The sequence below is a fragment of the Lissotriton vulgaris genome, chromosome 3_2 (assembly GCF_964263255.1).
Source record: "Lissotriton vulgaris chromosome 3_2, aLisVul1.2, whole genome shotgun sequence".
NCBI classification, from domain to species: domain Eukaryota; kingdom Metazoa; phylum Chordata; class Amphibia; order Caudata; family Salamandridae; genus Lissotriton; species Lissotriton vulgaris.
The window spans coordinates 119,433,902-119,459,766 of record NC_141690.1 but is presented as its reverse complement, the minus strand read 5'-3'; the positions used below and the strand labels follow the sequence as shown (position 1 = coordinate 119,459,766).

Here is a 25,865-nt window from a genome sequence, read left to right as displayed (position 1 = left end):
CATTTCATTTTCCCAATTGTAGATACATAGCCACATAGGATAACACTGAAATAGCTTATGGACGCCTAAATGTAGCTAGGAATTAAATGAAACATCCTTCAAAGACTTAGAAGAATGGTAGTGATAAATCCAGCAATATGCCATTGATGAATTTATCCTAAATTGTACAGAAAATAAGTTATACGAATTTCTTATCTGCAAGTCATAATTAAGCCTTTCTACTCTCTTCCCCGATTGGTCAGAGTTACCAGAATTAGTCAGGCTGCTTTGATGAAGTGGTAGACGCTATCTGCTGCAGAGGTCTTTGCTACACAGAAATGCCAGAGCTGGGGGAGGGGTCTTAAAAGCATGAGACTTCAAAGGAGGAATAGGTCACGGAGGAAATGCTAAGGCTACTAACACCCATCCCCTCTGACCCAGCCAGATAACAGGCTTAAGGAAGGAATCTGCAGGTGTTTGAGAGAGTAGAGCTTTAGAAATGAGCCACAATGGAGTTTGGTTTAGCTGAATCTTGGAGAAATGATGCTTTCTGGGATAAGAATATGCCACATTCGAAAAAGTGGTCATGGTCTGGGCTGTTGCCTTGCACCTCATTGGACAGTAGTACTCGACTGCTTGGCCCCAGAGAACACTGAATAAATATGTAAGAGGTGCAAAGCCTCTCAGATATGCTGCTTGAAACTAAGAAAAGAAGAAATATTGCCAAACTGGAAATTTGATTTGCACCACCAGGCCCTTCATTCTGACAGATTGCACCTGCTGCACTATCTGGAACTACAGCCCTATGGATGTATCCCGGTTCAAAAGGATTAAAGAGTGGACTCCCTGCAAGCTACAGGTTAACAGAGTCCATCACCAAGAGTCCCCTGAATGGAGAGTGTGCAGTGGACGTTTAAGGGTTTTGTCCAGGTGCATTGTGGGAATTGTGGTCACAACCTTTCAAGAAACATCTTGGAACTTCCAGACACTTAGATTGTGTTTTGGACCCTGTGGACCCTAAAGAGGAACGTCAGGAAGAAGCTCCAGAAGTTTGCACAAGTTTGGAGCAACTTTGGAAATTAGCTCCATAAGGGGAATGACTCAACCATGAGACCCAAGCCAGCCACCTTCAGCCACGACCCTGCCTGGATTCCAGGTTCGTCCCACTGAAAAGCTCCAGAGTTTTACCGGGATCTCCTTGAAAGTCAAGCCGGCAAACCCTCTCCAAATCCAAACTGTTGGAGAGCGTCAAGTGACCTCGGATGAAATAGCTCCAGAAACGTTTCTAAGTCTGAAGGTAAAATTTGGACTGAGGCCTCCTGCTTGATGTAACCGTGCAGGGCTCCATCATTGGCCTGGTCAAGCTCGACTAGATGTCCCAGAGTGGGGCTATAGGCTTTTAAGCACTATAAAGAGGAGCCCATACTCACCTTTAATTTGCCTCACCGCCAGCTTGGGGGGCCAGGAACTGGGAGCGGAGAACCGCCAGACACCACGCATTGCCTGGGAGCAGGAACTACAGCTCCCAGGTAGCTTTGTGGCGAGGACATCGCAAACAGTCCCGCTTCACGCCAGGAGGTGCTTTTAAGCCACCCAGGGCACCCACAGCGTGGGATGCGCGCAGGAGAAGCCCGGGCCAAGGGCAGGCCAGTCTGCGCCCGTCCGAGACCAGAGCTGGGCCATATTATTGAGAACTTGGAATTCTGGACGTCTTTAGCCTTGCTCTGTAAGGTATTGTGCTAAAAGTGATATTGTTACTCTTGTGATTACATAGAGGGACCTCCACAATGAGTAAATGCAAGCTTGGCACTGGACAGGGAGTCGTAGGGACATTGGATGCTTTTGTATTAAGGACTGAATCAGCACTTATACATGAGATTGAACTCACTGAGCGGAGATTTTCGCTAAAGCCCCAGCTCTCATTGAAATCGACCAGCACCCATTGAACCCTTACTGCAAATCAACCCTGAAGACTCCTCTATTCAACCTAACTTGCTGAAATCCACAGAAGCAGACCCTGAATCTACGGGAGTATCAGAGATAGTAGATAGACAAACAAGGCCCAATGTAACTACCAGGGGTCAAAGGGCAAAAATAAGTCAAGGCAACAGCCATGAGCCGTCACCTAAGAAGAGGAAGGGCAAGGGCCTCAGAAAATAAATCAAGATTGTCGACAATGATTATAGCCAGGGGCCCAGTATAGTGCCCAAGTCCGCTGTGATGACTGGAATGCCTCCATTTTTGCAGGAGGAGGTGTTCTGGAAGAGGTTAGAGTCAACAGTATCAGCTTTGCTGGATCCATTGACACAAAAACTCTCACTAGAAGTGAGATTAATAAAGCTGGAAGGGCTTGTTACTAGTATTTCCCCAGCTCCCAATGCAGAGATAAGAACACACTGTCTAGCAGGGGGATGGGTATAGTGGGTAATCACCTTGGAAGCAATCCTGTAAGTGGACAAGCACATCATCCTAAGATCCAAAATAGTATAGCTCAGGCTGGTTCTTTACATCAAAGAGCAGCATCCCCCTCACCAGATCATTCAGGGCCCCCGCATCATAAAGGTGGCTTGAACACTACACATGCTCAGATCGTAAACCCTCCAAATGGGGCACCTTTTGTTATGGGGAATACTACACATAGTGTGGGGGGAAAACTATAAGTACACAGAGTCATCGGAGAGTTGAAATTATTTGTCTCTCCTTTTATACCTTTTTGGTGTAATTAATTGTGTGTTTTGTGTGCTTTTATGATCATCTAAAATACGCAATTGAATAACGTTTTTCTTGACTATAAAGGGGTATTTCTTTAAAAATTCATATCTCCAGTTCCCTACATTGGCTTCTTGTCGTTTTGGTGTAATTGTAAAGATAAAAATATTCTCCATTTTTAGGTCTCGGCGTCAACGCGCGGAAGCGCGTCTCCGCCGATATTCTCCATTTTTAGTTCTCGGCGTCAACGCGCGGAAGCGCGTCTCCGCCGAGATCTTTTGTTAGCGACTATGCTTCCCAGGAGACAGTCCCGGCCACGCGCATCCTTCCAGGCGATTTGTAACTGGAACGCGCGCTGTGGCCAGGCGCTGTCTCCTGGGAAGCGCAAGCACCACACACGCATGCGCATACACACACACACACAAGCGCCCACGCACGCACATACATACATACAGAGACACCACCCCTGACACATACACACACGTGCGCACACACACACAAGTGCACCGAGGCCCCCCCCGCCGTCACCGTCGCACTCTTACATACACACACGAGCATACACGCACACGCAGACACACAAGTGCACCAAGCCCCCCCCCCCAGCCTTTTGGAACTTACCTGGCCAATGTCGGGGACTCTGCTCAGCACGCGGCGCCCAACCTCCTGCCCAGGGCTCCACACCGCTCACAGGAGCCCCGGGCGCGAGACGCATTTCACTCCGCCTGCCTCCTCTTCCGGTCTGGACATGGCCCCGCCCCGTCACAGGCGACCGTGCCTGACTTCCGGCCGCAGCACACTCGCCGCGTGGGGTCCACGATCGGCGTGGTGTCTCGGGACTATTAGAGCCGCATGCTGCCTGCCCGGGGGGCTTTTACGCGAGCGTCTAGCGATGGCCAGGGGTGAAGATTGACAGGATGGCGTGCATATGGGTGTCAGCATTCGCTCCTGCACTTTCTCCTCCGGCATGCAAGTTAGTAATGGCCTGGATATGTTAAGGGCATAGCGGTTTTGCGCTGTTATGCGATAGGGGGAAAGATGGTGTTTAAATGGTTAACCTATGTGGCGGCCCGTGGCCCAGTCTGGTACGTCATAAGAGTCGTGGCGGGAGGAGGCCCCTGTGAGGCGTGTTTTAGGCCCGATTCAGACACTACTACCTGCAGGCTGGCTTTTCCGATGGCGAGCGGGATGTTGGGGGGTAGAGCACAATGCGCCCAGTCCTGCGCCAGTGCCTCCCCAGGTTTCCTCCGAGCCAGGGCTCGTGCTGCCTCTTCCCACGGGCGCCTTCCACAAAGCTCCCCTGGCTCGCATTGTGAGCCTTAGCACGTGGTACAGAAATTCCTGGGGGCTTATGGCAGTGGTTTGTGAGACCGGTATAGGGCGTCGTAGCGCTGCAATACGCATGGTATTTCTATCTTTAGGACGCGATTAGTTATGCCGGTCGCGGTAGTACACTAGAGCTGGTTTGGTCACCCAGATACGCGCATACCTTCTCACCACCCTCTCCATGTGGCCCCATTTAATTTGCATATTTGCTACGAGTGCTCCTCTCTGGCTTGTGAAATTTGCAGGCCTGATCGCTATTGGGCTTCGCCTTAGTAAGCAGGTATGGCCAGTATACTATGGGTGCCATCTAGTCGAAGACCAGGTTGCAGCGAGCTGTTCCGAAGTGCTTAGCGCTGATGGGGTGTGTGTGATTTTCCAGCTCGTGTGTTCTACCCCTCCCCCTCCCCCCCCTTTTCATTATCGTCTTTCCAGTTTTCCGCGGGTGTAGGGGACCATGGTGCGCTAAGCTCCTGCTGCGCGCCCACTGTTACTTCTCTGGTTGGGAAAGCTTTGAGGCGTGTTCTGTCGCTGCCTGTGCCCCCTCCCCCTTCTAGTTTTGTCCCCGGGGGAGAGGGATTGGTCCCCGTCTTCGTGTAAACTCGGCAAATTATGAAGGGTCCATGCAGTACGGCAGGTCTGCTGTTACCAGGGAGCCTATCAATCACATGGGGTTGAACACAAGTGTTTCCTGAACGGGACTTATTGCATATGTCATGGTAGCAGGGATGGCTAACATGGCGTTGTCTTTAACAGCACATAGGTGCTACGTGGCTTTCGTTTGGGTCGTACATAGCCTGCGTCCTCCCTGGTGCCGGTTATTTGTTCTGTAGAATTTCTTGCGCCACCCCGGTGTTGGACAAAATTATAGTGTGATGCCTCATCTGGGGTCCAATCCGAGTGTGATTATTTATTCCTGGTTTGGTGCGTAGGTTGCAGTATTGCCTAGTCACGACCAGCGCTGAGAAGGGCTTGGGTGTTGCAGGGGCCGGGCCGCGGGCACCTCCTGAGGTACAACAGCTCCCATGTTAGCTTAAATAGGGCTCATGGTAGTAAGCGTTGCTGCCGAAGTACGATGGGACCAGCGGTCACGGGTTCGAAGCCTGGTGAGAACGTTAAACGGTCACTTCCGTGCATCTAATATGTTTCAGTGGTAAAATATCCACTTTGGGAGGCCTACACGGGCGGTAGTTGCAATTTTGGCCCCGTCAAGCAACTGGGGCTGAGTGATTTAGCAGGGTTTTCGGGCTCCGGGCAGGGGGTCCGGCAGTATGTGCCACGCGTTTTAGCACCGGTTGGCACTGTTCCAGTGTTTTGGTTTTCGCTACATGGTGTGTGTACATTTAACATTTGAGAGCCTTCGCAGCTCGCAGTAGGGCAACCGCCAGCCTCTAAGGCTTCAGAGTCGCATGATCGGAAAGGCCGCATATGGTAACGGCTCACTATTTCAGGAGGCTTGCAATAGGTCCGACTCTCGCATGGATAGTACTCACAGTTTTGACAAGGAAACAAGATTTCCCATGTTTAGGGAATCGGAAGTATTGTTCCAAGGTATTAGGCGCCTCTTATTAAAGACCAAGATGCAGACTGCAATAACAAACGAGGCAGTGATATGTCAGTGATTGACAATCTGTCATAATAATCAGCCCCCTTTGAGCACAGACCCCCCCGCCTTGGCGTGCTTCTGGACTGTGTAGGACGCTGCTTGTCTTTCTTGGAGTGGCGAAATGTACGTCTTCTTCGAAGCGTGGAATGTTCATTTGGAAACTTAGCATCCTTTATGCAGGAGCGGATGTGATTAGAGTCAGGAACGAGGAATTAAGTGTCAAGGGTGCAAAACGCCATCATGGTCCCGAATCAAGCATGCCTAAGCGCTGGCCTTCCAAAAGAGCGTGTCGCTATGTATTATAGGCATGTTTATGTCTCGTCACACGTCTAATGCTCCCTGCGTGGGATTGCGCAGTGAAGTATTGTAAATGTATGTAATGCAAAGTAGAAGCTGTCACTGGGGCAGGCCTCTCGCGTTTTAATGGAGCAGAGGCACTGGGGGGCAACTAGGCCTATTGTATTCCCTCCAGACCACGTGTGTCTACAACCTTTGGGCAGCTAATGACATGCTTACGATCAAAATATTCAGGATATATATCGAATAATTACAGCACCATCTGATTATCTAGCAGAACAATTTCCGGTCTGCGTTGGAGGGTCCAAGTGGTTCATTAGACATATACATTGGAAACTATCCTTTTCTTCGACCCTTGCTTCTATTCCTAAATATTCTTATACTGTAAGTCTCAATGGACTATCCTGTACCCTGTATATTTTGTATACCCTCCAGTTTCAGTTTGTTCCTCTCATTTGAGCCCTCGAGTTCATGAGCGCACTAGCACAGCTCTCTTGCATACCATTGATAATAGTCTTCCAAGCTACCACATACAGGTTTGTCTATGGCTTCACATTCTTGGCTTGTACTTTTCAGCTGTAGCTTAGTGTCAAGTTAGAAATGGGTATATTATTTGGCTGGTATCCTCATCTTTCTCCTGTACTCTAGTAAGTCATCATGGCATAGTGTGTTTGAGGTCACTGTTGGGTATGTAAGGCCCAGTGCCCCCCTTTATGTCAATATGCTTTTAATTAATATCATTATACGTGTCGGTGTTTCAACCCGACCAAGAGAATTACTTCGGAGTTCGCTCTACAGCTGGTAAGCCACTTCTGGAGCAATTTAACATAGGAGTCTTCTAGGGACCTTCTCCTTCAGTTTTTTTCATTGCTGTCCAGGCTCAGGCTAAGGTTGTACCAGTTCCTCTATTTGTTAGTAAAATAAGTTTAACACTGCTCCTCTGGTTTGTCATGGTACAGCGTTGTGTTGTACCTGAGTAACCTTTAGACTCCTGGTGCACCTCCCAGGGTGTGGTGTTGTCCTGAGGTTTCCTATCGCCAATTTTGGGAGCTCCTTGATCCAGCTTAGTATCTATTATGGCGAGGGTCGTGTGGCAGCCTTTATAGAGGTGCTATTTCTCAGTAGCATGATCTAAGCGGCCCCTGACTACTAGGGGGCATGTGTTACCAGCTGTACCTGTGCTATCCTGGACATAGATGGAAGTCCTCCACGCAAGGGATACTAAATAGGGCTTCGCACCGGAAATAGCCTTCTATACTGTGCTTAATTAGTAGCTCCAGTGTACACTAAGCACAGGTAGTCAGTTGAAGTAGAGTAGTGAGTGCAGAGTAGTGAGTGCAGAGTAGTGAGTGCAGAGTAGTGAGTGCAGAGTAGTGAGTGCAGAGTAGTGAGTGCAGAGTAGTGAGTGCAGAGTAGTGAGTGCAGAGTAGTGAGTGCAGAGTAGTGAGTGCAGAGCAGTGAGTGCAGAGCAGTGAGTGCAGAGCAGTGAGTGCAGAGCAGTGAGTGCAGAGTAGTGAGTGCAGAGTAGTGAGTGCAGAGTAGTGAGTGCAGAGTAGTGAGTGCAGAGTAGTGTGTGCTGAGTGCAGAGTAGTGAGTGCAGAGTAGTGAGTGCAGAGTAGTGTGTGCTGAGTGCAGAGTAGTGAGTGCAGAGTAGTGAGTGCAGAGGAGTGAGTGCAGAGGAGTGAGTGCAGAGGAGTGAGTGCAGAGGAGTGAGTGCAGAGGAGTGAGTGCAGAGGAGTGAGTGCAGAGGAGTGAGTGTGCAGAGCATTGTGTGCTGTTGAGTGCAGAGTGTTGTGTATTGGCATTTTTAATGACAATGCCATTTATTTGTGATTTAAAGAAAAAAAAATCTCATGAGCAATGCCAATAGCTCTACCATTAATGATGCCGAGACCATTGCATTGCAAATGCTTGTTATAAATGAGTGGGGGATTTTTATTGTGTGTTGTCTTAATAATTTACTGAATTGGTGTTTTTAAATTCTTTACATACCTGTCTCCTAAATTAAGTCGGCCTGCTCGCAGCCAAGCTACCAAGGGTTGAGCATGGGAATAATTCATTGAGTCCTATACTGAGCCCTAGACCGTGTTAGTGGCCTTATGCCAGTGGTAGATGCATATTTACCACTAATAATAAACCACTTTCAAACATAAGCATTTCTTTAAGACAACCAAAGTTAGGTGACTCCAATGGATTAATGCTCACTAAGTTGTTTGTAAAAATATGCTACACTGGCTGCTTGGCAACTAAAGGGCCCACTTCCCTCGAAAAATCACTATGTATTGCTTACTTTAGGACGAATGAAAAAGCCACTCTGGAACACCATACCTTAGTAATGTTTTATGCCCTCAGCTATTGAAAACGTCAGCAATACACTACATGCCAACCCTTACAGCAGCTTGCATTCATAAAAAGGGAATTTGATTCTGGTTACAGTAAACAAAACAAAAAAAAGGCTACCTTACCTTGTTGAGTAGCTCCTAATGAATCGTTGTTTTCCTCATTTTGGATGGTGCTCACACTTGCTTCTTCGCCGGTATTTACTGTGTTCAAAAACTCATGGACAGCCTTTTCTACCTGAGGTTTGAACATTTGGTTGATCTTCGGATCCACAACCTGAGAAATAATTCTGTCGATACCAGACTCCAGCATTCCTGAGCTAAAAAGAGTATATACATATTGCAATGTCACGTTTTATGAATTAAAATGGTCAAAAGTACTTACATCATCCACTTTACTTATAGAATCTAGAAAATATCCCCCAGGGCTCCATACTTTCTCCTGTCCCCTTCAACATTGACAAAGAGCTGCTTGCTCCTCTAATCAGTGACAACATAAATGCTACCATGGCTCAGGTTCCTAGTCCAAAGAAGAAACATTTATGTTAATGAAATTTTTAAAAGCGCACGAATACCCGGAGGTGTCTTGGCGCTGGAGACACAGTAAGCAATCACAATGTATAGTCCTGAAACAGCCAGGCCTTTAACTTCCTCCTAAAACTGACTAGGGAGCTAGTATTTCTGAGTTCAATTGGAGGGGAATTCCAAAGCTTAAGAGGTGCCATAATGGAAACTACGGCCGTCCCAATGCGAAGTACGGATTCCGGGATTAATTAATCGCATTCAAAAATTATAAGCTAATTCATGACCATTAAGAAATTCTCAAAATATATATTATTCATTAGTAAAACAGTATTTTTTTTACAAATATATAATAAAACAAAAGGTCCTCAGAGTTACTCAAACATATGTCAATAACAAGGACAAACTATAGTGTAAACATAAATAATAATAGGGCAAAAAAGGAAAAAATTGTATGACAGGTATGTAGAATCACAAAAAAAAAACACTCAATGCTTCCTCTTATTTTTTGCCAAGGAAGGAGTCGAAGGCCTTTCGACCATATTCATGTATCAGGTCATCATCAACACAGAACATATAAAGAGCAACGATCAGTCGTTCAAACAAGGATGGTTCAATTTCAGGCAACAGGTAGCGCACAAATTGCATTGCGATTCATTCACATTGTAATTTGTGCAAGGCAAAAAGAGATATATCGTAGACGAGGGGCAACTAGATAAAAAAATGATGTGCTCCTTCCCAGATACAATTCATATGCTTTAGATTGCTTTAGTGAGATTCCACGCCTCTTGTCACCACATTTCAAGTTACAGCCAACAGCCTCTAGATATGTAAATATGCAGATGTACATTTCTGCTTGAAGGTCTCCTCTGCTTCAGATATCCAACACCTCAAATACTGCTTGCATTTCAGCCACATCTGGATGCCTAGCACCTACCTGAAGCTCAACCAAACAGAATTCCTGTTATTTGCCAAGAACAATAAACAAAATATAGTGCAAACCTGACTCAATATCATGAATCTTGACAGCTTCAAACCCAAACTTTTACAGAATGCTAAGTCACTTGGATTCCCCCTGGATAACAACCTGACCCTCAAGGACTATCAAAAAACAATGCAGCATAGTATCAGCTCTCTCTTCTACAGAAAATAAAACTGAGACTTCCTGAAATTGACTTCAGAAGTGCTGTTCAAGCCCGTACTCTTACATCTGGAGGATGGTAATGCCCTACTTCATGCCCTACTCCATGGCCTCCCAGAGGCCACGCTAGCAAACCTTTAGAACGTCATACACGCGGAAACACGTCTCACTCAGGGCCTGAAGAAATATGATCAGACTACCCCCTTCTGATGGAACTCAATTGACTCTCCTTGCAGGCTCGCAGGTTCTTCAAAACCAGCTGCATCCTTTACAAAGCTATCATGACGAGCACTCTTGCTTATCTTGTAAATGTAGACAAATTCACCATCTCTTTTTTCTATTCTGACAAACCTGCAGCCAGGACACTATCAGACGAAGAAGTGTAAAAAAATGAAAGAAAGAAGACAGTGGGCCTTTTCTATTTATGCTGCTAGGATCAGGGACAACCCTCTGTATCTAACACCCCATTGCTGCTCAAATTTAGGAAAGAGTTGAGAATTCACCTCTTTAAAGTACACTATATCACAATGCAGTAAATATCCATAACCCAGCTTCCTCTCCTCTTACTCGCTGACTTTTATGCTTATCTTTGAAATACCATATACATACATATACCTTTTCAAATAGGAAGCCTTCTCATAACCTGGAGTTATTTCCTTCGGCAACACCAGCAGCTGGTTGTAACTGTTAACACACAGGATCCTGTTTTATTCAGACTTGGTGCTATTTTTACTAGTACTGCTTCACTAGGCAGAAAACCTGTCAGATACGTTTGCCATTTATAGCAATAAACCTGTTTCATTCTTAGTTATGCCACCAGAGTTAGGGGTTTTGCTAACACCAAATGCTTACATGTTGAGAAAACAGGCTTAAGGCATCTACTCTGTTTTAATTCCAAAAAACTTATCGTCCATGCTATGCAGAATTCTAGCTTAAGTATCTAAAAGACATTAATAAAGTGGTACTCCTGCTATTGGATCTCAGTTAAGATTAACCTTGCTACAAGCTTAAATCGTGAACTTATTTTAGACTGCATGTCTCTAAGTGCATCTCATAAAATCTACTGGTTAATTTTTATGAACGAGAGGAGCACAGCTGAGATGAAACGATCACTTTGAAACGCCCTGGAATAAGATAGCTGCAGACAAGACTTGGTCTAAAAATATTTTTACAGCGTGAAAGGTTCTGAATGGAGTCCACTGACTTAGTAAAACCTAGAGTGAGATTCTTTATACTGATCATGATGAGCCTTGGAATGGGACTTTATTTAACACCGGTGCACAATGTGTATGATATTGGTTCCAGTGGAATAGTACTATCTATTTTGATAATGGGATGCGCAATCGCAACGTGGAGGACTTGAGTAATGTCAGAGGGGGAAGAAACCACATACACCAATGGTTCAGTATAACACAGTTATATTTATATATTTCAAAAAAGGAAACGGATATATACAATGAGAAAAAAAGAACATTTGTGTGAGGTGTCCTAAGTAAAAACAGGAACCTAAAACAGTAGTAAAATGTGACCATTTTTACAAAATTTCCACACAAGACGATTATATATATATATATATATATATATATATATATATATATATATATATATATATATATATATATATATATATATGGTGAACAGCACCTCAATACAATGAAATGCACTGAGTAATGGTTTGCTTTCTCTTTATTGTCGGTGTCGTTTCGCCCCTTTACGTGGTATGGGGTCTCATCAGGACCTAGGGATGTATGGACATCTGATGGTTGGAATACGCAGCAGCGTGAGGAGTGTGTGCCACACGCGAGTGAAAGAAAAAGGGTACTCACAATGGGACCCTGCCGGGTACCCAAGTGTGAGTGGGGGAAGGGGCTGGCAGTAAATGGTAATGCAGCGCTTGAGATGTAGTTGATGGCACACTACCCTCACAGCCCCCCTCCAATAAAAATTATAAAAAGAAGGCGGCCAGGCCTCGGGGGATGGGGTCCCTGAGGCAAAAAGAGGGCCAGGGAAGGGGGGCCACGCGGCCCCTTCCTGTTTTTTTTTAAGTAACAAAAATGGCTAAGGCCGTGGGGGAGGGGGTCCTCAGGGCCCAAAAAATAGTAAGAGAAGGGGAGCCACACAGCGCCCCTTCTAAAAAGATAAAAAGTGAAGAAATAAAATCTCGCTGGAGGCCCCGCCCCGCCCCCTCCCTGTACCACTGTGCAAAAGCGCCTCTTGGCGCATTTTGGGTTGGGGGATTGAGTCCCCTCGCATCTTAAGGCTCCTTAGGGGGCAACGCGCCCACCAGGTACCTCCAGTAAGCCCCACACATTGATATTGCAGAGGGGTGGTCAAAGGCCACGCCTCTTTTTACACCACTCTACAAACGCGCCTCTTGGCGCACTGATGGTATGGCGATGAGGTCCTCTTGTAACCCAAGGACCTCAGGGCAGAAGTGGGCTTCATCCCCGGAGCAGCAGTGCGGCAGGCTGCACGTTTGCTGAGTGGTGTAAAAACGGGGCTTGGCCTCTGACCACTCTCATCAATCCAGTTGTGTGGGGCTTCTTGGAAGTAGGTGGTGGGCTAGTTGGCCCCTAGAGACCCTCATGAGGAAAGTGGACTTCATCCCCCAACAAAGAGCACACCAGGAGGCACATTTGCAGAGTGGTGGAGAAAGGGGAAGTGGCCTGTGTCCACCTCTCAGCAACCCCACAGTGTGTGTGGGACTCACTGGAGGTAAGAGGTAGGCTAGTTGGCCCCAAAGGCCCCCCAGCAGCGAAGGGGACTTCAATCCCCATCCAAGAGCGAGCCAGGGAGAGTGATTGCATAGTGGTGGTTAAGGGGGCGTGACATGCTATGAGAATTTAGCAATCCTGCTGTGTGGGACTTACTGGCGGTAATAGGAGGGGTAGTAGGCCCCCAAGGATGTCCTTGGGGGCCAACTACCCCTCTTGTTACTTCCAGTAAGTCCCACACAGTAGGATTGCTAAAATGTCTTCTGAGGCCACGCCCCCTTTCTCCACCACTCTGCAACAGCACCTCCTGGCAGACTATGGGATTGGGAATGAAATCCACTTTACTCCTGAGGGACTTTGGGGGCCAAGAAGCCCTCCTGGTACCTCCTGTAAGTTCTATGCAGAGGAATTCCCGAGCGCTGGTCGGAGGCCCAGCACCCTTTCTCCACCACTCTGCAAACGTGACTACTAGTTACAGAAGCATTTGAAATGTAATAGGTTTAGCTGGTGGTGTAGAGTGGATGTACGCTGTGTGTAGTGGAATTATGTGGTATGCTGTGCAGTGCAATTGTGAATAGAAATGATGTGGTATTTAGTGTATAGGAATTATGTCGAGTGGGATTATGTGGAGAGTAATTATGTGGTATTGTAGTCTGTGTTGTGGAGTAGTAACCTCAAGTTTAGTCTTCCTCATTTCCATAGAAGCTAAACTATAAATTCAATGAGACACAGAAAAAGAAGGAACCACTGAGGAGATCTTCGGGACCTAGTCGGAGGTATGAGCAGGGCCACTGGAATTATGTGACTGCTTTCACAGAACTCCTTCTGTTGAGGTGCATTAGACTCTGTGCTTCCGTAGTTAACTGTTGCACATGATTTTTAGTCATGGTTTACTGCAGTTACTGGACTAAACAGCGGTACAGCAGGTCCGAACAGTGAAACAAGGTCTTACTTCTATGATTGAAGATGTCAGAAGTTAAATGTATGATGGTTTTTGTGTACCCCCTCTGATGAGGCGCAACCAACTCTGGGTACCATCAGTGGAACGGTGTCTTGATCCCTCAATGGACGATGTTAGAACTGGATCTGAGAGTGGAGATGAAGGTACTCCCTTCGCTTAGGTGCAAGAAACTCTAGGTCCCAACAATGGAACGGTAAGTTGATCACACAATGGACGACGTCCGATATTACCAGCGGCTTGCTTTTCTCAGAAGTTTGAGTGTTGAGGTGCATCACACTCTGTGCTTCCATAGCTAACTGCTGCACATGATTTTTGAGCTTGGTTGACACTAGTCGGTGGAATATACCTAGTTACAGCAGGTGCGAACAGTAAAATGGGGTCTCGATTCTATGATTGAGGATGTCATAAGTCAAAGTCTGTGATGATTTCTGTGTACCCGCTCTGATCAGGTGCAACCAACTCCATGCTTTAGAATCCAACGGTATGTGGCTGTGAGGTGTTCATGACCACTGCATCTGGTCTAGATTGCGGTTCGCAGGGTTCACAATTTAGATTGAGTGGTGATTGTTTAATTACAGAATCCAGTAGTTAAGTCATTAGAACGTCTATTGAAACATGCACAATATTGTTTTATTAGAACACTGGAATGTTGGGAGCGCCATTGAAAACAATGGAGTAGCTCTGTGCTTATAACGGCTTGCATAAGCCTGGAGCTCCAACATTGCAAAGTTTTTTTGTTCACAGCTGAACAAAGGCTTCAGGGAGCCTGAAGGGATTCTAATACCCTTGCACTCCCTTAAGGCTTTGATTTATTTGTTATAACATTCTACCCTCTTGTGGTAGAATGTTCAAAAAGCCTTATAGCCCTTTGTAGCTGGGCTATACTGGCTATTAAAGTCCCTCTCCCTTGTTAAAAGCCCTCGTCTTCGGCTTGGGCCTTTAATGCTAGAGAGGGCCTTCAATAGCCGGTATATCCTGCTACGCCGGGCTATAAGGCTATAGTACACTTGCTTGAAGAAGTTTTTTAGATGACTTATAGGTTTAGTAAAATGACCAAATTCATCTTGGAAGTCCAAAGGAACAGGGAATGGTGTAGACTGTGGACAGAAGAAATCCCAATCGCATTGTTTTGATTTATTTATTGTAGAGTTTTCTGTAATTTATGTTATTGTATTTTGTAAAGAGGGAGTGAGAAAAAAGTATTGATAGTTGTGTGTGTGTGTGTGTGTGTGTACTGCCTTCTATGAACAATGCAGACAGTAGTGTTCACAATTCAGATTGAGTCGCTATTGTAGATGATGCAGTCCTGTAGGAAAAGACATTGAGCCAGTGCGCTCTGTCTGCACCACTCATATGCATCACTGCAGGCTCAGCACACTTTTTTTTGCTTCGCGTACTGCAAACTGTAGAGCTCACGTCAATGCCACTTGGCTATGTGCCCCTGCTGACTGCTCTCTCTGGCCTACACTGCAGACAGCAGTGTTCACAATTGGGATCGAGTCACTATTGTAGATGAGGTTGTCCTGTAGGAAAATACATTGCTCCAGTGCGTACTGTCTGCACCACTCATACGCATCATTGCAGGTTCTGCACACATTTCTTTTGCTTTGCGTATTGCAAACTGTAGAGCTCAAGTCAATGCCACGTGGCTGTGGGCCCTTGCTGAATGCTCTCTCTGGCCTATACTGCAGACTTCAGTGTTCACATTTGACATTAAGTCGGTATTGTAGATGATGCAGTCCTGTAGGAAAAGACATTGCTCCAGTGCACTCTGTCTGCACCACTCTTACGCATCATTGCAGGCTTTGCACACGTTTTTTTCCAGAGCTCAAGTCAATGCCACGTGGCTGTGGGGCCTTGCCGACTTCTCACTCTGGCCTACACTGCAGACAGCAGTGTTCACAATTGAGATCGAGGCGCTATTGTAGATGAGGTAGTCCCGTAGGAAAAGACATTGCTCCAGTGCGTACTGTCTGCACCATGCATATGTATCAATGTAGGCTCCACGCATGCGTTTTTGTTGCTTCACTTACGACAAACTGGGCAGCTCAAATCACCCTTATGTAGCTGTGGGTCCTTGCCGACTGCTCTCTGTGGCTAACATTGCAGACAGCAGTGTTCATAATTCAGATTGAGTCGCTATTGCAGATGATGCAGTGTTGATGGCAACAGATATTGCTCCTAGTACGGCCTGTTTACAACTCGAATTATCGCTGGCTGTGCACATGCTGAATGCTTCTGATGTGGCTATGTGAGTGCACTAGAACTGTTGGAGCGTTTATGATATAATCTTTTTGTGTATTTTTTTCAAATCTATTGATTGTGTGTCAGTATACCACAAGTTGTGGTTCTTTTACAATAGAATTATTTCTGTATTATTTCAAATCTATTGTCCCTACCTTACTGCAGCATAAATTATTGATTCTTTTAATATTGAATCTCTGTGTGTGATCCAATGATTACTATTGTAGTTGATGCTAGCGGCAACCATTCCCTGAAGGCTGGTCCCTACACGCATCCAGCACAGACGTCACTGGATATGTCACCCTGGTAATAAAAAGGAGTCGAGTGGACGTGCCCGTACCCACTTCCACTATCTATCTGTGTCCGTGTGTTCATTATCTTTATTTATTTATAAAGCTTGTAAAGCGCACTGTCGCCTAGCAGGCATCTTGGCGCTGGGGATCCATGAACATGACCGAAAGGACAGCTGTAGAACAACACTTAAACCCTAGGGAACAGACAGGTCTTCACAGATTTTCTGAACGGGAAAAGTTCATCTAGTTGCCTAATCGCACAAGGTAGGCTGTTCCAAAGCTTTGCCGCAGCCACCATGAAAGATCTTCCCCCTGCCCTGACTTTTTTTAAACAAGAGACTCTCACTAGACGGGCTGATGAGGAGAGCAGCACCCTGGCGGGGGAATACCAGGTAAATTTAGCCTGCAGTAATCTGGGTCCAAGCCCGTGAAGGGTCTTGAAAACAAGGCAGAGCGACTTAAATCTTATTCTCTGCCTGAGGGGAAGCCAGTGAAGTTCGGCCAAGGCCGCGAAGGCTGATGTTCTTCTAGGCCATCCCAAGGGCATTCTGGCCGCTGCTGACTGGACTCTTTCAAGCCTATCAAGCAGAAAACTGGGAGACTCGAGCAAAAGTGCGTTACAATAATCGAGTCTGCTCAGGATAGTGCATATGGCCACCAGAGCCCGAGCAGAGGAAGGGAGAAGCATTATCTATGCATGATACTGTCTCTGGGTCATTCTATATTACGTTGTGCTGTGGACAGCGTATGCAAACATGTTACCTCTGTTATTGGAGAAAAGTTTGGTAATGTTACTTTTAGGTGTATGGCTATCACAGGTGGAAGGCTACTTTAAGGAACATTAATATTGATGAAAATGATGGTTGCATGTTGTGTGTAGTGTAAGATATGTGTATATTGCAAAAAGTTTAGAACAAAGCTCTCTAAGCAGAATAGGTGTGTCTCATGAAATGCAGTACAGATATTGACTAAAATGGATGGCGTTTTCGAACTGTTACAATGGGAAATGTTATGAACTAAAAAAACTATTAAAACATTTTTTTATGGTCACATGGAAATCGCGCAGCCAGTGCGCAATGAGATCGCACCCAATGTGATTTTGAGAAAATATATTTACTATAATCTAAGTTTATTACAGTTAGAAATATATAACTGTTTAAAATATTTGTAATTGTCACTTGCTCATATATACACTTTAAAGTTATTTATTGTTTTGAGACCAAATAAAATGAGGGAATGGCGTATGCGGCACGTCATTGTACGTCTATGACGTAACACAGGGCGTTTCAGCGTGCATTCGGAACACGCAGCGGGTGCCACCTCATACGTACATGATGTAACGCGCCGCTTGGTAATGCGTACCAGTCGCATACCACAGCAGCAGCTGGCGAGACCTCATACGTACATGTTGTTACGAGGGACGTGGTGTCACAAACCCGTCGGACACGAAATGAGCATCATTTAAATGTGGTGGATAGGACTTGAGTGCTGATCGATGGTGGTAGACTACCGGTACGGGACAGTTGTTTTCTCCAAAAAAACATTTGATATACATATTTTTGGGGTAAGATATACATTAGATCATTTTTAAAGTTAAAAAAAGGATAATAGATTTGCAAAATATTAAAAAACAATTAGAAAAAATATAGTTTTTATAAATATTAAAATATGAAATTAACATTTAAAAAACCTTCGAAATTCACTGATAAATCCATAGGTTTCAGGGACGTTATAGTTAGTTGGACATTTGACTCTTATGCAACCAGAGAAATTCGCCAGTTATACTTAGTTGAGCTAACTATAACTTGCGTGCCCGCAATGCACGGCTAATGACTTCACATATTACATGGTGGGGGGATATATATATATCCCCCCACCATGTAATATGTGAAGTCATTAGCAGAGCATTGCGGGCACGCAAGTTATAGTTAGCTCAACTAAGTATAACTGGCGAATTTCTCTGGTTGCATAAGAGTCAAATGTCCAACTAACTATAACGTCCCTGAAACCTATGGATTTATCAGTGAATTTCGAAGGTTTTTTAAATGTATAAATGTATATATATATATATATATATATATATATATATATATATATATATATATATATATATATATATATATATATATATATATTAACTGAAAAAACCATAGGTTATAGACCATATATAGTTAGGGATTAGCATTTACAAAACCTTATTTTACTCACACAAAACCATGGAAATTCGCATATATAGTTAGTTGCACTAACTATATATCGCGCACCCGCAATCCGATGCTGATTATGTCACATATTACATCATTCATGACATGCTCAGTGACATCACTGATGACATCATCCAGTGACTATGTTTCTGTAAAGTTAAAATATGTCTTACATATTGAAGAATGAATGGATGTATAAGTGTCTGGATGAAGGATTTAGTAGGTGCATGACTGACTGTATGAGAGAGTGATTAAATGTGTCTCACTGAGTGCCTGGGTTAGTGATTAAACGGTCTTAATTTGTGCATCATTATATCTGTTGTTCTGTAAAGTGCTGCATGCGTTGATCAGTACCTATATGAGTAACTATATGGGTTATTGATTGGTTGCCCAAGTATTTGTATGGGAGAGTGAGTGTGTGTGTGTGTGGGGGTGGCTGGGAGGTGTGTGACTCTGTGCATACATGTGTGAACAGTTGATTCACTAGATCTATGGGTTCAAAACTGCATGTGGAAACAGCTGTATGGGTGGTTGACTGTGTGTATGAGTGTATTGGTGAGTGAACGGATATCTCAGTGCTACATGTCAAAGTAAGTACATATGTAAAACACAGTACATGTGAGAGTTGACATATATAAATTACTGTGTATAAGAGCCAGTGAATGTGTGAGTGGCTGCATGGATCATTGAAAACTTGTATCAGTGATTGTATAAGAGAGTAAATATGTGTTAGACTATGTTTGAATAAGTAAGGTGTGTATAACTGTATAGTTGAGGAAATGGAGGTGTGATTGATTCTTTGCATGACTGACTAGGTGTATGAGTAACTCCATGGATGAGTGACAATCTGTGAGTGTCTGTTTACACTGAGTGTATCTAAGGTTATATTAGAGTCTGAAGAGGTTCATCGTATTATCACATGAATGATGTCATCAGTGATGTTGTCAGTGATGTCATTTGAGTTGTCATCAGTGATGTCATCAGTGATGTCACTGACCATGTCATGAATGATGTAATATGTGACATCATCAGCAGTGGATTGCGGGTGCGCGATATATAGTTAGTGCAACTAACTATATATGCAAATTTCAATGGTTTTGTGTGAGTAAAATAAGGTTTTGTAAATGCTAATCCCTAACTATATATGGTCTATAACCTATGGTTTTTTCAGTGAATTTCAATGTTTTTTTATTGCAAATATCAAAAACTGTTAAATGTATTATTCTTTTAAATAAAAATATATTTTATATGTTTGTAATATAATTTTTTTATGCATCTGCCAAACCCTAACCTCTTAATAGTGCACTGTGGTGGAATTGATTTTGGGACTATGACTGGGGTTGGTCTGGAAATGCTTTTAAAGGACACCTTTCATCAATTGATGACACTTTTTCCCCAAACTGCCTTGGCATATTCCAATATATGCTAATGACAGAAATGGAAGTGGTCCAACCAATTTTTTCCACAATTTGAGAAAGCACGGAAACATGTGAATAAATCTGTTTCTGCTTACATGAGAGAGATGGTGTGCACTTCTCCGATGAGGGGAATAGAATATTCCTCCTGAATTTAAAACTGTGCATTGGAACCTACTTGTAAGTACCGTAATTAGCCACAGAACCCAATAGCTCTTTTCATTGCTTCCCTACCTCTGATCATTCAAAACGTTTATCTTTTTCTAACCTTTTTTTTTTTCAACAAAGTACGCTCCCCGGTTCGCTTACCGGTGCGCTCCCCCGCGAAATTTTTCAAATTTTATTTTTTTATTTTTGCATAGATCACCGTCCTAAGCCCCCCTCAGAAAACCTACAGGGTCACAAAGTGTCTACCGTGCCCCCTTCTACCCATTCCGAACATTGTTTGTCGTCCTTCTTGTGTCTCAATTCTACCGAAACACAAAATGGAGGACTCCCGTAATGCTGCCGGTTCGCGTACCGGGGCACGTACCGGTGAGCGCTCGCAAAAAAAAAGGTGGGAAAGTAATTTACAGAAAAACCACTAGAGACACTTTCATCAAATATAGAATAGGCCCTACTACATAGCAGTCCCTACCATTTACCCAAATTTGATGGAATTCCATTGAGAAAATTATGCTGTAGGCCTGACTAAATATCCTGAGGTAAATTACCTAACAAAAACACTTATGAAGTGTTAGAATTGACAACCAATTAAAATGCTACTTTCATTATCTTCTATTATTTCATGACATTTGATTGGTTATGTACCTGAATATATATATAAAGAAAGAGAGAGAAACAGCCATTTTGACTACTACTTCCTGAAGTACATTTCAAGTGCATTTCAACGGAGAACTTAAACTTCTTTTTGAAAGGTAAGATGTTATTTTAAAAACTGAAGTATGTTGTGCACTTTAAGTTACCTGTCTGAACTTAAACCCAACAGTGCCATATCTCTACTGATATATTTTTTTTAAATTCAAATAACAGCACAAAAATGGAAGGAGAGCAAAAAAACCACCATCGAAATTGTTCTGGAAAGCAACAAACATACAGATATTGAACCCAATGACTCTGAATTCTTTGATGAATCACGGGACTATGAACTTCTTCAATGTGTAGAATCAGTAGATTTCCTGATTGAAAATGAGGACATTTCTGACAATAAAATATTAGAAGTTCTTTTAAATTTTGAAAACGAATCTGAGAAATAAATTTATATTTAATATGGAGCACATATATTGAGACATAGCAAAGGCACGTCGGGCAAACCATATCTACAATTTTGCCAAGTTTCGTGTAAATCCATTCAGCCGTTCGAGCTAAAAGTGATTCCAACCGCCCTATGGAAAAATGAATGGGAACAACGCGTTTTGGGACCCCCCTTTTTACTCAGCCCCCCCTTGACGAAACCCCCCCATATTTTCAGCGGCTGCTCAGAAACAAAATGTGCCATTTTCCTGAACATTTCAGCCAATTCCGTCCACAAACGCCAAAGTTATTCGACATAGAATTTTCAGAAATCCCATAGGAAAGAAATCCTAACTATATATACCTACTGGCGACCGCCAGTAGGTAATTATTTCACCAATCCACAGTGAAAAGAAGATCAGGTAAGGACCCCTTAGCGTGACTTTTCCTTTTAAATCAGGTGAAAAAAAAGCAGCAACGATAATGTCCAGTGAAAAATAAGTATTTATTTCACACAGATGAAATAAAAAGACATGGTGTCGTCCTTGACGCGTTTCACTCCTGAAAGGAGCTTGCTTGTTTGTATATATGTATATATATATATATATATATATATATATATATATATATATATATATATATATATATATATATCTTGTTAAGGAGATAGTTTGATTGATTCATCAGAGGACAAGTCTGAACTTTGCCCCAGATTCATTACCTCTTTCAGTTACCAGGAGCGCAAAATCAGAAATATCATCAATAGGAACTGGCCCATTGTTTTATCTGACAACATCCTGGGGTCCTTTTTAACACAGAAACCAACTGTAACTTTTCGCAGAGCACACAATATGGGCGCGGTCTTGGGCCAACCATGTCCAGAATTAAAAGAAAAAGCAAACTGGCTGCAATCTGCAGGTGGTTTCCAAAAATGTGCCAGTTGCTGTGCCTGTAAATTTGGGGTAAACAAAATTCACTACACCACCCCCTTTAGCGACACGGCGATTGGAATTGTTGGTCAACACACCTGCAAGACAGAATTTGCAGTATATGTCCTGACGTCCACCTGCGGTCTTAATTATATTGGCAGCACCAAGCAGCAGGTGCATGTTAGGATCCTGCAACATCTGCATGCAATTCTGCACAGTGACCCCAGTTACCCAGTGGTACGCCACTTCGAAATCAAACACAATAAAGATATTAATTGTTTGACATACTTTGTTGTAGTGGCAGTGCCTAAACTACGAAGAGGTGGCAACAGAGGGTTGAGGCTCAGACAGCTCGAATCGAACATGATTCTGGAATTCGACAGCAAGTGGCCGAATGGCCTCAACAACACTGAGGACTTACACACTTTTTTGTAGGCTGGCCCTAGAGTGGCATTTCCTGATTTTGATCTCCTGTAAATTAACACGATTTATATCACCCTTGGTAGTCAGGTTCCCTGTTACCAGGGGATGTGCAATATCAACTGTCAAGGTTTTTCTTTTCGGTATATGTTTGCTGTAATAGCCTTGGCTAGTCAGGGTCCCTGTTAGCCAGGGATCATAATCTATGCAATTATCAACCCCTCCGTGTAAATTTATTTAATACTAAAATAATTTTTTGATATATCTAATTTTAACACTAATTTTAGACACAGGGTGTTTGTATTATCACCTTTTACCACTTTTTTATGATGAACCCTGTTAATAATATGAAATGTTTTTTATCAAGCTTTTATCATACAAAATGAGACTATTGTCCGTTTGTGTAGTTAGCATGGAGTAATCATTTCTAAATGCAGGTAGTTTTATCAGGCATTATGCACTTTTTTCCTTCTCTTGTAAATATATTGTAGCACTTATGTGAATTTTTGCACTTTTGGACATGCACTGTTTGGCACTAATATTAAGCACTTTACACTTTATCCACTGGACTATGCCCATACCTAAATAAGATAATGACATACAAATAGAAAAAGTCTCTGCATCCCTTATGAGACCAAGGGTGTCTGTATGTGATAAAACTGAAATAATATGTGCAACTAACGGATTTATCCGGTAATAGTTTAATTGCCTTCATAATATATGACAATGATTTTATGTCTAATATAAGTATTTATACTATTTTTATAGCTTGTTTGCACATGTAGCGGTAAAAAGTATGTTTACTATGTCTATGATCTTATAAAAGTAAAAATGTAACAAACAGTCTTGTGCATGTGAACAAGGGCTTGCAGCCCGAAACGCGTTATGCATTTCCTGAAACGAACGTTAAACCTGGATTAAAAGAATTGTTACCTAATCTGGTGGTCCGTCTCCTGCTTGACGCTTCGCTAATCTATGTGGGAGTTCTTTGTGAATATGAATATTATATATGGCGACAGCTGAATAAACGCAACTAACCAGCATCCAAGTGTGGTCCGTGTCTGTTTCCAGCGCGATCAGGTCAGAGGTGATTGTGGCAGGAGAACGGAGGATATATATATATATATATATATATATATATATATATATATATATATATATATATATATATATATATATGTTCCTGTTTCACCAATCCACAGTTAAAAGAAGATCAGGTAAGGAGCGCTTAGCGTGACTTTTCCATTTAAATCAGGTGAAAAAAAGCAGCAACGATATTGTCCAGTGAAAAATAAGTATTTATTTCACACAGATGAAATAAAAAGACATGGTGTCGTCCTTGACGCGTTTCACTCCTGAAAGGAGCTTGTTCATATATATATTGTGAAGAAGATCGTTTGATTGAAACACGTTGCCAAAAACATATTATTTACATGGACCCTGGAGTGAGAGTTTCTATTTTTCCTAGGGAGGAAAGTGCTGAAAAGGAAATTTCTCTGAATCTACAGCCGGGATCAACACCCGGAATTTGCACCGACCCCGATTTGAAAGGAGACGGTTTCTGTTGGAATATATATATCCATCCATCCAACAGGTAACTCCTCCAGTTCATCAAAGTACGAGCCACACCGATCCAGATTACAGGAGTATTGTTTTAGTTCAGGCAAAAACCAAATATATATATATTTGATCGGCGCCAAAGTTATTCCCAATAGAATGTTCGGCATTTCCTATGTTAAGTAGGTCCCAACTATGTATACCTACTGGCTATTGCCAGTAGGATAGATATATATATATATATATATATATATATATATCCTACATCCTACATCCTACTGGCGATAGCCAGTAGGTATATATAGTTGGGACCTAGTTACCATAGGAAATGCCGAACATTCTATTGGGAATAACTATGGCGCCGATCGAATGTGAAATTGAGTCCAATGCAATTTTCCATAGGATCTTTAGGCACAGCTACAGCCTGAACGGCTGAATGGAATTACTGCAAACTTGGCAAAATGGAAAAGCCTTGTATGCAGAAGTGCCTTTTGTATATTTGGTGAAAATCCCTTCAGTAATTGTTGAGAAAATTGACTTTTTTCAAATTATATATCTATAGGCGGGACACGGTGCGCGCACCGTCCTTGCACTTTCCTTGCATGTGCGCGGACCTTAGCGTGCGCGAGCTGCATGCTGATTGGCTTCTTGTGCCTCGGTAAACTGAGGCACAGGATAGCTGAAAAACAAACGTGTAGAACTCAAAAAGGAGGCAGGGTAGAAGAATTGCCCTGCGATTTTTCAAAAAAAAATATTTTTTTCAAAAATAATATATTTTAAAAAATATTATTTTTTGGCGGGCCCGGGGGGTCCTTGTGGGACCCCCTGAGCAGGCCTAGGGGGTCAGGGTGCTTCTACCCTGCCCCCTTTGCGTGTTTTGCACCTTTGTTTCACTGCTTTCTTGTGCCTTGGTTCTACCGAGTCACACGATGGCTGCCAACACTTCCTGGTTTGGAGTGTTGACAGACAGTGGCAGCCAATCAGCATGCCTTTCACAGGAAAGCAGCATGCTCATTGGCTGTCAACACTTCTAACCAGGAAGTGTTGGCATTCATCTTGTGCTAGGTAGACCGAGGCACAATAGAAGCAGAAAAACAAACGTGTAGAACGCAAAAAGGGGGCAGGGTAGAAACACCCTGACCCCCTAGGGCTGCTCAGGTGGTCCCAGAAGGATATTTACATATTTAAACGTTATCCGCTAATAGAATTAGCATTTAGAAAACCTTTGAAATTTATTGAAAAAAACTATAGGTTTCACGCCTGACATAGTTAGGAATTAGCATTTAAAAAGTGGTCCCAGGATATTAACCTATTTAAACGTTATCCGCTAATAGAATTAGCATTTAAAAAACCTTGCAAAGTCACTTAATAAACCATAGGTTTCAGGTCTTATATAGTTAGGAGTTAGCATTTAAAAAACCTTTGAAATTCACTGAAAAAACCATAGGTTTCAGGCCTTATATAGTTAGGAATTAGCATTTAAAAAAACATTGAAATTGCTCCAATATAGTTAGTTGTACTAACTATATTTCGCGCACCTGCAATCCATTGCTGACAATGTCACATATTACATCATTCATGACATGGTCAGTGACATCACTGATGACATCTCAAATAACATCAATGATGACATCACTGATATGTTGATATGTTTTTTTCAATGAATATATATATATATCTGGTGGACCTTCTAACAGCTGAGAGAATTAAGATGTTAAATAATTAAGAATTAAGATGTTAAATAATAAGTCTCAGCATGTCATTCTGTCTCCAAGAGCTGTGCATAAGGAATTTAGTTGGACTCATTTCATACACCAAATATCTCGGCAACTGAGTTGTCCTTGTCAGGACCAGAAATCAGTCAGCCAATCAATTTTGGTTCATCGAACCATAAAAAGTGCAAAATATACAAATTTCAAACAAAGTAAAAACAGATCACAGTGCAAATGTGTAAAATAAATGACATTCATAATAATACATCT

The 25,865-nt window shown here is 43.0% G+C and overlaps 1 protein-coding gene across 1 annotated transcript in view; it reads right to left on the bottom strand.

Annotated features, from left to right (window-relative positions):
* The window catches only part of BOD1L1 (biorientation of chromosomes in cell division 1 like 1), a 449,046-nt gene that overhangs the window by 332,784 nt on the left and 90,397 nt on the right, over positions 1-25,865 (bottom strand). Inside the window, exon 3 of the mRNA XM_086964081.1 lies at positions 8,377-8,570. Within this exon, the coding sequence (XP_086820207.1) occupies positions 8,377-8,570 (194 nt within the window). The remainder of the gene's footprint in view (positions 1-8,376; positions 8,571-25,865) is intronic.